At 39.4% G+C, this 13,369-nt stretch overlaps 1 protein-coding gene across 3 annotated transcripts in view; it reads right to left on the bottom strand.

Annotated features, from left to right (window-relative positions):
• Positions 1-2,999: 2,999 nt before the first annotated feature.
• sema5a (sema domain, seven thrombospondin repeats (type 1 and type 1-like), transmembrane domain (TM) and short cytoplasmic domain, (semaphorin) 5A) overlaps positions 3,000-13,369 on the bottom strand; it is a 120,419-nt gene continuing 110,049 nt past the window's right edge. Inside the window, exons 18-23 of one of the 3 annotated variants that reach the window (XR_002761353.2) lie at positions 12,787-12,957; positions 12,384-12,539; positions 10,083-10,127; positions 8,350-8,561; positions 5,650-5,862; positions 4,369-4,453 (exon numbers count right to left, since the gene is read on the bottom strand). Coding sequence is in view for 1 of the 3 variants with exons in the window: in XM_023416935.2 (XP_023272703.1) it covers positions 4,334-4,453; positions 8,350-8,561; positions 10,083-10,127; positions 12,384-12,539; positions 12,787-12,957 (704 nt within the window). In the remaining 2 variants the exon portion in view is untranslated. Of the gene's footprint in view, positions 4,454-5,638; positions 5,863-8,349; positions 8,562-10,082; positions 10,128-12,383; positions 12,540-12,786; positions 12,958-13,369 lie in introns of all 3 variants that reach the window. The other 2 variants (XR_002761354.2, XM_023416935.2) reach the window with 2 other exon arrangements.

The following is a 13,369-nucleotide window of genomic DNA, read 5'->3' as shown; positions in this document are numbered from 1 at the left end:
ACCACCATGCCACCCCATATGAATGTAGTAGTATATAGTAAGGCATAAAAACGTCATGGTATAGAACAGCATAAAAAGTAATAGTATAGTAAGTTATAATAAGTCATATTATAGTATGGCATAAACAGTCATAATATAGTAAGGCAAAAAACTGCCATAGTTTAGTAAGGCATAAAAATCCATAATATCTTAAGGCAAAAAAAAAGGCATAATGTAGTAAGGCATAAAATTTCATAGTATAGTAAGGCATAAAAAGTCATAGTATTGTAAGGCAAAAAAATATCATAGTATAGTGAGGCAAAAAAACATTGTAGTAAAGTAAGGCATTAAAAGGCATAGTATAGTAATTCATAAAAAGTCATAGTATAGTAAAGCAAAAAAGTCATACTATAGTAAGGCATAAAAAAGTAATAGTATGGTAAGGCATAAAAAGTCATAGTATAGTAAGGAATAAAAACTCATATTATAGTAAGGCATAAAAACGTTATAGTATAGGAAGGCATAAAAATGTCATAGTATTGAATGCATAAAAACGTCATAGTATAGCAAGGAATAAAAACGTCACAGTATAGAAAGTCATAAAAATTAATAGTATAGTAAGGTACAATTAATCATACTATAGTAAGGCATAAAAATGTCACAGTTTTAGTAAGGCATAAGAAAGTCAAAGTATGATAAGGTATAAAAAATCATAGTATAGTAAGGCATAAAAAGCCCAGGGTTCAAACCCAGAACCTTCTCGCCATGAGGCGACAGTTCCAACCACTGTGTTGCTACATAGATAAATCATTGTATATATAGTATATAGTAAGGCATAAAATGTCATAGTAAAGTAAGGAATAAAAACCTCACAGTATACTTAGGCATTAGAAAGTCATAGTGACATTTTCATGGGATCTTTCGACAGAACTGAAATTCATACATTGATATATACACCATTTTATGTTTACTCCTGCTAGCAACCTGACTGCTAGCCTACAGAAGACAGAAGCCAGGGTCAGCTTGCAAGTTAATGCTAGCTATCATGGTTAAACATCAGTTGATACTTTTCTGGTGATGTTAGGTGATATTCCCACATGACGTGAGCCTTCAGATAGTCCCAGCCCTTTCAGTCAAACAAATTCTGCTAAATTGGTTGTCTTGGAGACATAGCCTCTTGGAAGACAAATTGGAATGATCTAACTTCACTTCAAACATAGTGCGAATGAGTTCACTCAAATATTGGTAGGGACAATTCTGTCCTCCTAAAATATTGGTAGGAACATGTCCCTACCATGCATATGCAAACATACGCCCTTGACCTATAGACACCGCAATAAGTTGAGCTATATGCTAACATCAGCATGCTAACATACTCATAATGCTAACTTTGTGATGCTTAGCTTGTATAATGTTCACGATTTTAGCTTAGTGTGTCACAGTAGCATGATACTTTTTGCTAATTAGCACTAAACAGAGAGTACATTTGAGGCTGGTGGGAATGTTATTAAGTTTTCTTTTTTTTGGCCATAAACCAAAGTATTGGACGGATTGAAATTTTGATCTAAAGTTGGCGCTAAATGAAATGTTAAAAGTTAACTCAAATCCTTCCAGTTCATTTTAAGCCAAACCTTAATATGTGCACCAAATTTCCTCCTCCATGAACCTCATGGTGGAGCTAGAGAAAAAGTTCATGGCAATCGATCCATTAGTTGTTGAGATATTTCTGTACGGACCAAAGTGGTGGTCAGACCAACATGCCATTATCGTTCTAATAAAATGTTCAACATACAGATTGTGCAGATTGTGATCCATCTCATCACATCTCGTGACACTTTGACTTCTTTATATACAGTACAAGCAAGCACTCACACAGTCAGTCTTTCTGACAGCCGTAAGCCCTGCTCTCGTGACCTTTATCTGTGACCTTTAGCAGTCCCTAAATGCCACTTTCGGAAAGTCATTTATTGTCCTCAGCCCTGCTGTCAACGTGGAATGTCACATGTGTCTGACTATGAGATGCGTGGCTCATGATGCTGGCAAATTCATGGATGGATGAAAGTGTTGAAGAGACCTTGTGCACTACTCTGCAGGCTGTACATGTGTGTATGTGGGCAGGAAATATGTGGACACTATGAGTGCATCCAGTAATTATTCATCAATCAAGGTTTGGTGAAGTCAGTTTTATATATCTTGGCTGTTTTATATATCTTCTATGTTGTCTGAAAATGAATCTTGAGAACCAATATTGAAAGAAAACTGCACACATACATTTTCAGTTCCCAAAATCTAAAACACTCTTACACACACATGTTCATACATCTTTACTTACATAACTGTCTGTGTGTCTGTTGCTACATTGTTTTCTCAGGTAGAAAGAATAAAGTCAAGGAGATGTGTATAAGAGACAGCCACCCACCCTCCCCAAATGCACCCAACCAAACAGCGGTGTGATTAATAACACCCCCTCCATTACCCTCTGCACACAGATGGGACGTCAGGTTGAAGGTTGATGGAGAACAGCACGGTGTGTGGTGTTACACCCCATCATACAGATTAGAGTTTGGGCATCAGACAGGGCCCCTTCCACCTTTACCCTGCTGCCTCATGCGATTTGTATCCTTCAGGTATCCTTCCACTGCTGCTGATGCCATTTGTCATTACAGGGCCCTGCTGAAGACTCCTTTAAAAATGGGTGGAGGGAGTCTTTTACTCTGTTCTGAGTGATTTATGAAGTGCTGGTGTGTGCTTATGGTGCTGTGGTTTTACAGTGTTGTTGCTTGAGGAATATCAAAGTCTCCAAAGTTGTCAGAGGAAATCACACTGGACAGAAGTGTCTCACACATATAACAAAGTGTGTAACAGTATATCACTGTCTATTTCCATTTAAGTTGAGGCCATATTTAGGTCATTCAGAAGAGTTAAAGAGAAAATGAAAGATTATGAGATCAAAGATATGAAAGCTTTACAAATGAGATTGTAGAAAAATGAATCCATATAACTCACACTCTGACAAGTCATTTGTGTACGAAGCGGTTTTTAATTTATGCACAGTAACACAAGCAGACATGTAAAAAGAGTTAGTTGCAACTGAATCACTGAATAACCTAATATTTGGTTATACACTCTGAACAGAAAAATCTCAACTTGATGAATGGATTTCATCTTATAGTATATGGGTTGCACTCCAGTTGGGGTTCAGGAAAATAGTGTTTGCTACGCTCCATCTGTACAGTAAATGCCGTTAACATCCTGCTCTCACAAATACATATTTAACTCAGAAGCCAAAGGAATAGCGAACACTATCAAAATTCAAAAACATTATTTTTTTTTTTACAAAAAATATAAAAAGTACGGTGACAAAGAACTTGATGCAGGCTGATATGAATACTCCCGATTACTTGCAAGAATTCACATGAACTTTTTTTTTTCTTTTCAAAAGAAAATGTTTAATTCTTTAAACACTTCAGACATTGAATAAATGTATTTAGAAAAATTACAGACATAAGCTTCAAACTTAACTTCCTGTACAAAAAAAAACATATGTACCTTTAAAAGCAAAAAAGAAGGAAACAACAAAATACAAAAGTTCAATCACTGCTAGCTGCTAGACCCTGCAAGAGCCTGTAACTGAAAAAACAAAACAAAAAACAAAACAAAAAAAGACAAACTTGACCACAGACTTCAAATATCTACATCCTGATTCAAGGACTGGGGTGGATATTGATCCATCTGGAACTGCTGCAGCAGTAAATGGTAAAATCACCCGACATCATCGCAGTTATTGTTTTTCTAACTTTCAAAACCAGTCCTGAACCTAAGTCCAGCAAACACGCTGCTTGCAAGTCCCCAAACCCTGGAATGCGATCAATCATGCAAAACGAAACAGAACGACAGAGAAAACACGTCAGATGAAGTCATGCAAAGCGGTTTTGTGGTTATTTCCCTCATTACAAATACAGGTCTGTTTTTAGAGGCGTCACAGGAAAGTTAAAAGGGATCACATTTCTCACAGTCTCTTTGAGTTGAGTTCTTATTTTTCCCTTTTTTTGTCCATGTTGGGAAATCCAGTTGTCCGTTTCTCTGCGAGTCAAGGCAAGATCTGCCCCCAAAAATCGAGCTTTCCAAGTGTACCCCAAGGCACCTGAGAGAAAGTGGGCATTTCCCTCTGTTGGCAACACTGTGTGTCTGTGTTTTCATTACATACCAGCTGCCATAGAGTCTCAGAGTGGGACTGTCCCACGCATGGTGTCACGAATCTCAATACAAAGCACAAAGAAAAGAATACAGTCCAAACGGATGATAGGGTTGGTGTTCCCACTATGGTATGGAGTGTGAACTGCTGAATCAAAGGTTAATAGTCATCGTAGGTATTGAGGTCGGCGAAGTATGCATTGGTATAGGTCTTCCCGGCAAGCTGTGGATTGAAGTACTTATTTCTTTCCTCCAGAATCAGATTGTTTTTGTTGAAGGCCTGTGGATAAAACAAAAAGTAGAATAAGAGAGAGGGAGGACAAAGGAATAGGAGTCAGTATGGACTTGTTTGTGACACATGGATCAAGTGATTATTCAGCCCAGATGGCAAGGTAAAAGCAAATCCATCTAGCCCCAAAAAAAAGATAAAAAAGAGCAACACAAATCAATGGGAGGCCACTCAGTGAATGAAACATACATTTCACAGAGCAAGGTCAAAGCAGTTGCAAACAGGCTGGAAAAAGGATAAGCTGCCAAGGGGCTAAATTATTTTGATGCAAGTCTGTATGTCCACCTCTGTCATCTCTAATACCCAGCATCAGCAGTTTTTATGGCTCTTGGATTGTTGGTCCTCTAGGACAATCTAGGCCATAAAAATCGATCAAGAGAGAGTCACTTTTCTGTTAAACAATAAGGAAGTGCCATAGGGGCATCTTCTCTGTCCCTGCGTGACATGGTAAACATAGAATGAGCTTCTGATGTGGTGCTCAATACAACATCAGCAATTTGGCAAATGGATGTGTTCATATCCAGTCTGTTGTATAGAGTGTGTGTGCTAGGAGTCCCTTGGGGCAGCGTAATTGAACACTTGATGATGCTGCATTTGGTGTTGATGGATGTTTCCGACTGACTCTGATAGGGAACAAATGTGCTGGACGAAAAAACTCATATGTTTGCTTCTTTCCCATTATGTGATTTGCACACAAAGCGAATGTAATCAACACTCCCACAGCCCTGGAGACAGTTATGAGTCTCTGCAGGTGGCCCCATGGCTGCTTTTAAACAGCTGTGGTGTGATACTTGTTTGCATCATCTGCTTTGTGTCCTTGTCTTAAACCTCTTTAATTGGCTGAAGAATGATTACATTTGAGTTTTTGGAGCTGTAAACAAAATTTGCTTAAACTATGAAGTGGTATTAGTGATCGAGAGGTAACAGAGGAGCATAATAAAAGTGAAACCCAATGAATTTTCTTTCTCAACCCATCAAATCAAGTAAAATATAGGTCAAAACAAGAAAGGCAAACATAAATAAATGCAAATGGAGGCATTTGTTGAGAGAGAAAAATAAGGAAGGGATACACTGCCTTCTCACAAGCCGGGAGGGGGGGGGGGGGGGGGGGGGTTCGTGATGGAGGGATGAAGGGATCTGAGCAGAGAAAGAGAAACTAGAGTACTGTACTCCAACCTGCCACACACAGGAAGTGGAAGGGCGGGGCACGGTGGGGAAGAGGAAGTAGTAGTGGTTGGGGTCAAAGAGTTGTTGGGGGGATCAAGAGGCGGGATGTTGTAGAGGTCAGAGGTCAGTGGTTAGTAGAATATCTCCAGGCCGCGCATGGACACCCCCATGTTAGCAGAGAGAGGCTGGTGCATGGCGGGGTCATCCAAGGGCAAGAGTACCGACACATCTGGCTGCAAGGAGGAGAGGAATGGGCAAGAGTCATCCTCAAAGAAACCCTACAGCCATAGTCTATCTTACAGGAAGCCTGGAAATGTCATAATGTATGCATAGAACTACAGCTAAACGGTGAATTTGGTTTGTGATCATAAACTAGACGGCTGGAAACACTCCAGTTGGCCAAGAAATGAGCATGACGGGATACACTGTGCATAATAATAATGACTAATGTGCCATCAACATCAGGATTTCAGCCAAAAAGTGTAAATTATGGCATTAGGTGTTCATCATTCCTTCCTACAAACACTCAAAAGTGGCATATTATTGTTCTGCACACTTAATGGGTGAAGATTCACTGCAACATGCGAACCGTTTAGCCTCAGTGAGTGAGAGCTGGAGGCAAAATGTGCTTTTGGAAAATTAGATAGTGCTCATCTGTCATGCGGCTCCTTTTGTATTTTCACATGGACTGTCTATATTCATATCCGCCTCTATCTGCAACTGAACTAACTGAATTATGTTCTATGCTCCTGACTCTAATTGCATGACAGATGAACGCTCCTCACACCTTTATTCTGCAATGAAATTACATTTGGAGACGTTTGCTCAGAGGCAAAGGTTCTGTTCTGTGGCAGTTTTACAAAACACTCATCCATGAAGTAGATTTGCAAACAGAGCTCAACTCATAATTTATAATACACATCTGACATTGAAGACTTCCTCTGACATCAGACACTTTATAACAAAAAGAAAACCTGAAAAAAAGGCTGATTCATCAGCATTTCAGTAAAATCAAGTTGACTATAGTACCAAACCGAGTATGAGTTTTGATGTAAAACTTGGAAGATTGACAACTAACTGCATACTAAGTTTCTCTCCTGAGCTAAAGTGTAAGGAGATGATTAAACAGTAAGTTTATCTGCAGAAGTAAGCTGAAAATGTTAGCATATCCGGCTAACTAGCTCAGTAACCGAGTGTTACTTCCAAGGCTAAGAGTTAGCAGATGTAGCAACTGCTTGTGATGTTGAAAAAAAAGCCTGATTCATGACTGTCACATCCACTGTTTAGTATTTCCTGACTGATTGTAAACCAGTAATGAATGCTATCACAGTTGAGGGTACTGTGAATGTTTGTTGTTCTTTTCTACCCTTAATTGGATTTGGCAAAGTTAACACTTCATGAAACCCAGCCGCTGTGTCCCAAAACAGCGTTACATTTACCGATCTCATCGGTTAGTTCTCATCCTAAGCCTTTTCTCTTGTAATGTTAAAAAATTTAAAAAATGCTGTATGAAAATATCAACAAGTGTGTAAGTTAAGCAGCTAAACGGGTTATGTTAGATGAAATAACTACTATGACTAGCTAAGCTGTACGATACAAACCAGAAGGTGTTTCTTTATGTCATCAGTTGGTGAGGTTGCTGGGCGTTTTGCCTGTGATAGTTTTAGGTTCAGTCTTGTGGCACATTATCATGAAATTAGAAATCAATCAATGATCACATGAAATTAACGTTAGCTTAATTAACTAGCTAACTACAGTTAAAAAAAAAAAATTGCCAGTGGCAGTTTTCATTCCAGCTAGCAAAACCGTCTGTTATGGTTTGTGAAAAAGAAAAGCACAACAGATGTAGGAACATTAAGTAGCTAGCTATTGTAATCTAAAACTCTATGTTTTAATGTTTATTTAATGTTAAATGTTTTGATGTTTATTCCATGCAACCTTTTGATTGTAATATATTGTTGCAAATTTGATCATTAGTATCATTAAAAACTAGTAGATATATTGCCTTTAAAGATCCTTTTTAGGGTAATAAATTGCACAGGGTGTTAAAGTGGTTGAAACACCCTTTAATACAGAGTACTGGGAATCCTTGAAAAAAGCCCAGCTGGAGCGTGGAGTAGCAGTGGACAAGCACTAATCACCAGCTCAGTCTGGTACTAAGCATGATGTATCAGTGGATAAGAGGCTGTTTGTACCATGAGAGTAGCTGGATCACTGTCATTGGCTCTGGTGCATCCAACTATTTGCACTTTAGGGTGCAATAATGAAACAAAGACCCATCTAAGCAGGGAAACGTATAGATGCTGAGCCTCTCCGCTGATTACCTACCCACGCACCGATAAGTAATTGCATTAGTGTGTTATGAGAAAGCAGTGTATGACCACTGACACAGAACAAAGTCACACACTGGGACACACAGCAGAGGAGCACATGGGGAGAGGATGTACGCACAACTGCCTATCTGTTACACGACTGGAGAGTGTCAGTGCATGACAGGAGGTGGTGTGACAGTGAGAGTCATGCAGTAAGAAGTGTATTTAATCACAACTGACACTAGAGGAAGAGGCAAACCATTGCTCACTGACTCGGAGTGGGAGTGCGACATCAATTGATTAAGTCAAACAGCAAAGAAATGTTACAAACTGCTGCTTTGCTTCTACACATCCGGATATCTCTCGAGCGTGACCCACAGTGAACCCAGAGCAAACCTATTCACAAACCTTAATGGCTTCCACGGAGTCGTATTTGTCCAGTTTGTTGATGTGGTTGGTGATGCTGGTGTTGAGTGGCGCGGCTGAGATGGGGTGGATGACGGTGGCGTCGTGTGACTGCTGCTGGTAGCGCTGACAGTACGAGTAGACCAGCAGGGTAACCAGACAGCCGAGGATGGAGCTGCTGAGCCCCACAGCAATCATGTGGAATAGGTTGAAGTCTGCAAGTAGAGAGAGAGAGGGGAGGACAGAGGGGAATGAGAGAGAGGCTGGGGGTAATTCTCTGTCAATTCACACAAGTGGAAGAGGTAATTGAAGCTGCGATTCATATGGTAATAAAAATGAGCCTCCTGGACTGAGAAAATAAAGTATATGTACGTCTTCTTTTCTAGTTCTACTTTCATCTTATTCTGTCTCATTTCTGTTTTCTGTGTGCTATCACAGTTTGAAATTTGAAATTTTTCCAAAACCAGTGTGATATAAAACTTTGCATCTGGTATCAATATTCAGTTTTTTTGGTTTTTTTTAAAGATACTGTTCAAAATTGGCTGTAATGATAATAAAAATGTATTTTCAGCTGTCAAATATGCATTAATGATCCATTCATTCAATTTCTTTTTCTCTCTAAAAATGCAAATTTGCATAGAAGCTCTTGTATCATTTAGAAGGATGCAAAGAACAAAAAAAAACAAACAAACAAAAAAACAAATTAAATACATTAAAACAAAGTATGTTATTTGCTGTATTTCTATAGACATCCATATCAAACAGTTACCAATTAATGATATCAATGAACACATTGTACTTGCTTTTCTCTATTTTTCTATAATAATGCTGTTGTAGACTAGCAAAAAGAACTGATATTCTGCATTCATTAAACATAGATAATGTTTTAATTATAACTATAAGCATTAGACTAAATTGAAAGCAAACACATAAACCAAAGGCTATGAATATAGTTTGATCACCTACAAACTATGAAGTATATTCTGTATCAAAAGCACCGTTCTCTCCAGACTTAGCTTCAAAAACATGTAGCAGAAAGAGATAGTTTAGGTGTTTATTGTTGTGAGCAGTGTGCAGAGCTTTTTGCAGATTGCATACAGCCTCCAACAAGCTAAATAATAATAGTAAGAGCACTCCGTAGCCTGAATAAGAGGCAAACACTAATGGCACAAAAGGTCTCTAAAGCCTTGCTTCTCCTTGTAGCTTATTGCTTTGAGTGCAGGCATACCAGTCAAAGTGACTTGCAGTAAATTAGTCTATCTGCATTTTTATCAACTCTGGGCATTCTTATATCAGGATTGCTGCTACTGGCCAGCAAGAGGAGACAGTTTAAAGGGATTTTATTAATTCACTCAAACTTGAACTGTATCTATTTAAATTACAGTGTTGGTCATGCACCAACTTTTACCTAGACTTAGATTTGACTGTATAGATTAAATAAATGAAAGTTGGACATGAATCCTATGATATTTATGGTTTGAGAAGAGCGATGCATTTAAAATAAATACATTTCATACACTGGATCTTAGACTTCATTCAGATACGACAATGAGAGTGTCTCAGGATTGGAAAGCTATCTTATTGCCCAAGATACTGTACTGTACATGTGCAATGCCAGGTGCTTTACCCTGTCTTTTTCTCGCTCTCACACACACACACACAAAGACACACACACACATACACACACACACACACACACACACACATACGTATATATATATATATATTTAAATTACCTCCACAGCGCCTCTCTTCCTGACTGGAGCGTGCAATTGAGACTTCTGACAAAGGAAAAGAAATAGCAAAAGGCAGCAGAATTAGGGCCAAAAATCATACACCCTCCTGTTAGCGTGACAAATTGTACCCTTGAAGGTGAGTGTGGAGATGAAAGCTGTACTCAATACGAACCAGATTATCGTAAAAACTCCATGAGCTAATCATGGCTGTGGCACCTGGAGTGGTTTATGAAAAGTATCAGCTCTCATTATAGGAAATGAAGTACAAGACATTGTTAATGAACCTTAATGGACTACCTTTCCCATTAAAGGGGATGGATGATAAGGTATAAAGGCAAATGGGTAATTCTACAAAGACCTGCGCAGGGTTTTCATGAGTATTATATCCCAGCTAATTAAGACAGAAAGGTTACAAATTTATGTTTCAATCAAATGTTTATTCTATCTAATAATTGATGATTCTTGATTTAAAAACTTCAGGACTCTACCCATAAAGATAAATACTCCAAGTATAGTATATACAAACATTTGATAGCATTTGCAGTGTTCACAGTGAAACAATATGAATAACAACCTTTGTTAAAAGTTTTAATGATCTCTGTGTAGCACAGATCAATGCTCTTGAGTGTCTCGCATTACTGGCTATCAATAGGGAGATGCCTGTCTAAGCAGATATCAATACTACTGGTGTGTGTGTGTGTGTGTGTGTGTGTGTGTGTGTGTGTGTGTGAGTGTGTGTGTGTGTGTTTGTGTGTGTGTGTGTGTGTGTATTTAGGTTTGAGAAGATTTTCTCAACTTTCAGTCTTTCAAAGAGTAATTTTAAACAACTGCTAAAAACCCCTCGAAGAGTGATTTTCCGGTTGTATCTATACTAAACATGCAACATGCTACATGCTAAATTGATGAGCATGGGGCTGTAGGAGGAGTGAATCTTGGCATTTAAAAAAAAAAGTAAATAGCAAAAAGTGGTAATAGTGTTTATCAGTTCTTACCTAAGATGCAAATGTTAGCCTGTCTAGCTAACCTAACTGCGTTAGTTTGTGGAGTTACATTAAGATAAAGCCCCACTCACATCTAGCACATCTCCTGTATAGTATTTCCCCACTGTGTGGAAGCTGATCCTGGAAGCTGTTAAGGTTTTGGTTCATGTTAGCAGCTCCGTTTACTGTATTTGAGGAATTTTAATACTCCAGCAACCACAGTAACAAGAGACATTGTTACGTTTACCAAACACGTAACAGTCTGAGATTTCATTTCCTCTCGTCATACTAATAATATAATACTCAAAAGAACAAGCTCTAGCTTTACATCGATCATCTTCTACATTGATCATCACTGGGACGAGTTTTTGCCTGGGACATGCAGCTTTAGCCTCAGTCTTTTAGCATGATCTTAGCCATTAGGACATATTTTAGACCCCTTTACAAGGTTCTTGTTTTAAAAATATTGTCAGCTTGAAACATTAAAAAGTTTGGTGCTAATGTTAGCTTAATTAGCTAGATAGCTACAGCTCTGCCACCAGCAGTCATTTCAGCTGGCAAAACTGAAGGTTACTGGTTAGAAATGAGAAGCCTGCTGACATTTAAGAATTTGCTGGATTTGCACTGTTAACAATTCAAAGAAAAGATCCCACACACTGACTATTTGATTGCAATTAATAAGAACAAAGTTTCATTATTAAAGGGCAAATCATAATTGAAACGTAGAGACAGAAAAAAATAAAATAAAATAGTCTAAAATGCTTGAATGATCAGGTACAGAAAACAGCATATAAAAGCAATTCCTTCCTCCAACATTTGAAAAAAGTAAAACTGCTGGTGTAAGTGCTTTTTGCATGGCCTGACAAGACTCTGAGACTCATAATGAAACTAATATAGCGGCAGGATTGTTGGAATGAGTAGAGAGACTGCCCTTAAGTGTAGCACCCGGGTTCACGCCCCCGTGTAATCACCTGCCGCACTCAGGAGTCCTTGAGCGAGATACTAATACCAACCATCCCCAAAAGTGCTGCCCTGTCGCTGAACCTGACCTCTGACCTGAGACAAGTTCCTCTGAGGGATCAATAATGTATTTCATTATCACAGGATTCTTGGAAATGAACTGAATTACCGCTGTGGGCATATGGTGGTGGGTGGTGCAGAATGTGTGTACTCAAACTTGTGTGTTAAGTCATGCATGTGTGCCCAAGATGTTACTAAAGATAAGAAGTGTGTGTGTGTGTGTGTGTGTGTGTGTGTGTGTGTGTGTGTGTGTGTGTGTGTGTTCACATAGGCAGCCGTATAAGGGTGTGTGTGTGATCACCTGGTATAAAATTGGAGTCAGGAGAGCATGGCCTGGTTTCGCTGTTGTTTCCTGAGCACTGGTTTCCAGTGGGAAACAGGACATCACAGTGACGCACACGCAGCTGTGCTCCATTGGAGTCGCAGTGGGACCACTCTGACCAGCTGGACCAGCTCTCTGGAAACGACGATGACAGCATGTCTTACAACCTGTCCAGTGTGTGTCCATATATGTGTGTGTGTACTGTCTGAGTTTGTGTGTGCCCTCAGCTGCATATTAGTCATGCATGAGTGTCCTCTGAGGGGCTGAGAGAGACTAAAGAAAATAAGCAATGAACCTGTGATGGATTGGTGGCCGAGTCGGGGCCCTAAGCTGCTTATCACTGAGGTGTGTGTTTTTTGTGTGTGTGGCTGTGCTTGTGTACCTGGACAGGGCTGTGTGTTGCACAATGCTTCCTCAGTGTGTAGGCCCAGGCAGATGTCCCCGCCGTAAGCTGGCGGGGGGTTACTGCAGGTTCGCGTCCTCATGTAGTGTCCCCCTCCACACGTCACAGAGCACTTGGACCATGAAGACCAGCATGACCAGCTGCCGTCCACTAAACCCAGAACATCAGTGTTAAAAACTGCACGATTATATTAGTATAAACTTTTTCTACATCTGTTATTGATACAGGACATCAGGAAACAGTATAACAAATAATACATTTCATAGTTCTTTGTTACTAGGAGAATATTCCCCAAAACGTGTGTTTTCATGTTTCCTAGGATTTAGTTTCCAGGTTATTTCAAAAGACAATTTCTTCTGAACATCAAGCGATTGGAAGTCATTCCAAGCCATTTCAAACAGTGATGCGTGACAAAAAAATATGAGGCAATTTGAATATGTGTGCATGAGTGTGTGTGTGTGTGTGTGTGTGTGTGAAAGAGAGTGTTTTGAAGTGACAGGAAGTCTGCTTCATCCAGCTTTTATGGCAAATGCCCGACCCCCCCCCCCCCCCCCCCCCCCCC

Source organism: Seriola lalandi, unplaced genomic scaffold (genome assembly GCF_002814215.2).
Source record: "Seriola lalandi dorsalis isolate HSWRI2012SDOR001 ecotype SW California unplaced genomic scaffold, Sedor1 jcf7180002054570, whole genome shotgun sequence".
Classification (NCBI taxonomy): domain Eukaryota; kingdom Metazoa; phylum Chordata; class Actinopteri; order Carangiformes; family Carangidae; genus Seriola; species Seriola lalandi.
Note: the sequence above shows the minus strand (reverse complement) of the source record. Positions and strands in the feature narration are given on the sequence as shown.